Source organism: Cucumis sativus, chromosome 7 (assembly GCF_000004075.3).
Source record: "Cucumis sativus cultivar 9930 chromosome 7, Cucumber_9930_V3, whole genome shotgun sequence".
NCBI classification, from domain to species: Eukaryota; Viridiplantae; Streptophyta; class Magnoliopsida; order Cucurbitales; family Cucurbitaceae; genus Cucumis; species Cucumis sativus.
The window spans coordinates 5,194,408-5,197,161 of record NC_026661.2 but is presented as its reverse complement, the minus strand read 5'-3'; the positions used below and the strand labels follow the sequence as shown (position 1 = coordinate 5,197,161).

The 2,754-nt window shown below is 32.9% G+C and overlaps 1 protein-coding gene across 1 annotated transcript; it reads left to right on the top strand.

Annotated features, from left to right (window-relative positions):
• The first annotated feature begins 216 nt into the window (after positions 1-216).
• Positions 217-2,754, top strand: LOC101222066 (cyclin-D3-3). The gene is made up of 4 exons (XM_004136917.3): positions 217-930; positions 1,024-1,228; positions 1,322-1,455; positions 2,199-2,754. Exons 1-4 carry the CDS (start codon positions 433-435, stop codon positions 2,490-2,492), a joined length of 1,131 nt encoding a protein of 376 aa, XP_004136965.2. The 5' UTR covers positions 217-432; the 3' UTR covers positions 2,493-2,754.

Sequence of the window (2,754 nt, the reverse complement as noted above, 5' to 3'; positions counted from 1 at the left end):
TATATTTTGGAATTTAATGTATCAAAGTTTTGAAATTTAAACTTTAAAAACACGTCAAAATTTAAAATGATTATTTTTTTTTTATAAATATTATAAAAATTAATGACTAATAATATGTATAGTCAACCTAAAAGAAGTATTGAAAGGTTCATAAATACAAATTTAAAAGAATTATTTAAGTTTTGATTCCACAATCTATTGTATAAAAAAGACAACCTTGAAACTCACTCTGCTCAAACACTCATCTCTATCAATCTCTCTCTCTTTTCTCTTCTCCATCTCCAATACTCAAAAAGAACAATAGCCCCAAACAGAAAAAGAAAAAAGGAAAAAAGGGGAAAAATGGGGGTTCTCTTCTTCTTCTTCTTCCTATAATGACTCTACACAACTCAATCCTCTTCTTCCAAGAAGAAGAAGGAGAAGAAGAAGAATATGGCTTTACACTCAAACAAACACACAACGACTCAACGCCTCCATAACTCACTCTTCTTCTTCGATTTACTCCATTGCACTGAACAACAACACCATCAAACAGAGCTTCCCATTTTCCTTAACAATGGCGCCACCACCACTACCAACTTCCCCCTTTCCCATTTCCTCATTTCCGAAGACGAAGAGCTCGCTTATTTGTTATCCAAAGAAAAAGACCAGAATCTCCAACACCATGCTGTTTTGGAAACCTTGATTCAAACAGATAATGCTCTGTCTCTCGCTAGAACGGAGGTTATCGACTGGTTGCTTAAAGTTAATGCCTTTTATGGCTTCTCATCTCTTACAGCTCTTTTAGCTATTAATTACCTTGATAGAATCCTCTCTGGGCCTCATTTTCAAAGAGATAAGCCATGGATGCTTCAGCTTCTTGCTGTAACTTGCATCTCTTTAGCTGCTAAAATCGAAGAAATTCGTGTCCCTCTTCTTCTAGATCTCCAGGTAAACAACAAAAGAACATAGATTTGTGATTTTTGAAGAGAACCCATTTTAATAAATTGATTTTTAAAGACACCCTATTGATGGTTTTTGTAGGTGGAAGATTCCAAGTACATTTTTGAACCGAAAACGATACAGAGAATGGAGCTTTTGGTTCTTACTGCTCTACAATGGAAGATGCATCCAGTGACCCCTGTTTCATTTCTTGGTATCATAACAAAAGAGTTTGTAATGAAGAATCAATACATTCAAAAAGAGTTCCTTAGACGTTGCGAGCGTGTTCTTCTCTCTATCGTCTCAGGTAAATTGAAAATAAAAACTGCCATTTTTGTTTTCTGTAAGAATGAAAAATATTTCTGTTTTTGTTAAGTCTTGTGGGGTTTACTTTGAACAGATTCAAGATCGGTGGGGATTCTTCCTTCCGTAATGGCAGTTTCAGCAATGGTTAGTGTTGTTGAAGAGATGGGAAACTGTAATCCCTTAGAGGAGTTTCAAGATCACCTTCTTAATGCCCTCAAAATAAACAAGGTTTCTATAATTTCACCCTCTCTTTCTTTTGTGTGTATGTGTGTGTTTATGAGAAAGACCCAAAATCTCTTTCTTTTATCTCATCTTGGAGAGGAAGAAAATAAGGAAATGTTTTGTATTTTTGTATTTTGTATTTTATTTCATTTAAAACGTATAAATTTTTTGTCCTACGTTAGATAATTATATTAAGTGTTCAATGAGAATGCTACACGTGTACTTTCTTAAAATTAAAAAAAAAAAGTTCAATGCAAAAGGTTAAACTTATATATATACTTATTATAGCAATTTTAACTTTGTGTTACACAAAGATAGATACCATTTATAATGCATTTTAAGTATTTTTAATATAGTTTTTATTTCATAAATGTTTGGATTTGGTTTATTTTGGTTCTATAACTTTTAAAATATATCTTTTGGTAGCTGAGTTTTAAAAAAGTGAATATTTTGGATTCAAGAATTTCAAAATGTATTTTTGTTATGGACTTTTATAAAGTAGTAGTTTTGGCTTTTGCTATTACTTTGTCATATGTGACATTTTATTTTTGTTGTTCATACAAAAATGATAATGAACTCTTTGATATCTTTAAGCTTGGGTGATTCCTTTAAATACATATAATTGAAATGTAAACAAAACATTAAAAGAATGAAGATATGATATTGAAACTTGAGATTGGTATGTAAGTAACATCACATTATACTTTGGTTAAAGAGGAGAGATAATGTGAAAATTGGATGGAAAACAGGGGAGAGTGAAGGAGTGTTGTAAAGTGATAATGGAGGCAAAAGCAAAAGGGTCAATGAAGAGGAAGCATGTGGAGGAGAAAGCAGAAACTGGAGAATCATCAGAAGTAGAAACAGAAGAAGAAGAAGAAGCAGAAGTAGGGAGTCCAAATGGAGTAATAGAGGCAAATTTCAGCTGTGAAAGCTCCAACGATTCGTGGGATATGGGGACGATTGTGTCAGCATCAACATTATATTCACATTTTTCTTCTTCTTCTTCTTCTAATTCTTCCAAAAGAATCAGACCCACTCGATGATGAAACCAAATTTGTTGAGATCCAATACCCATGTGGGTGGCCTTCCCCCCCTGTTTTTGAAATCGCATGCAACACACAAAACAAGAGACAAAAAGAGAAGAAAAAGATAATGAGAGATATGAAATGACGACGAATGATGATGATGATGATGATGAGAGAGGTTGTCCTTCTCTTTCTGTTATGCAGTTGATTAATTATGTTGTATATGATGAAAATTCTTGAATATTTGCTTCTATTATATATTCTCTCCCTTTTCTCTTCA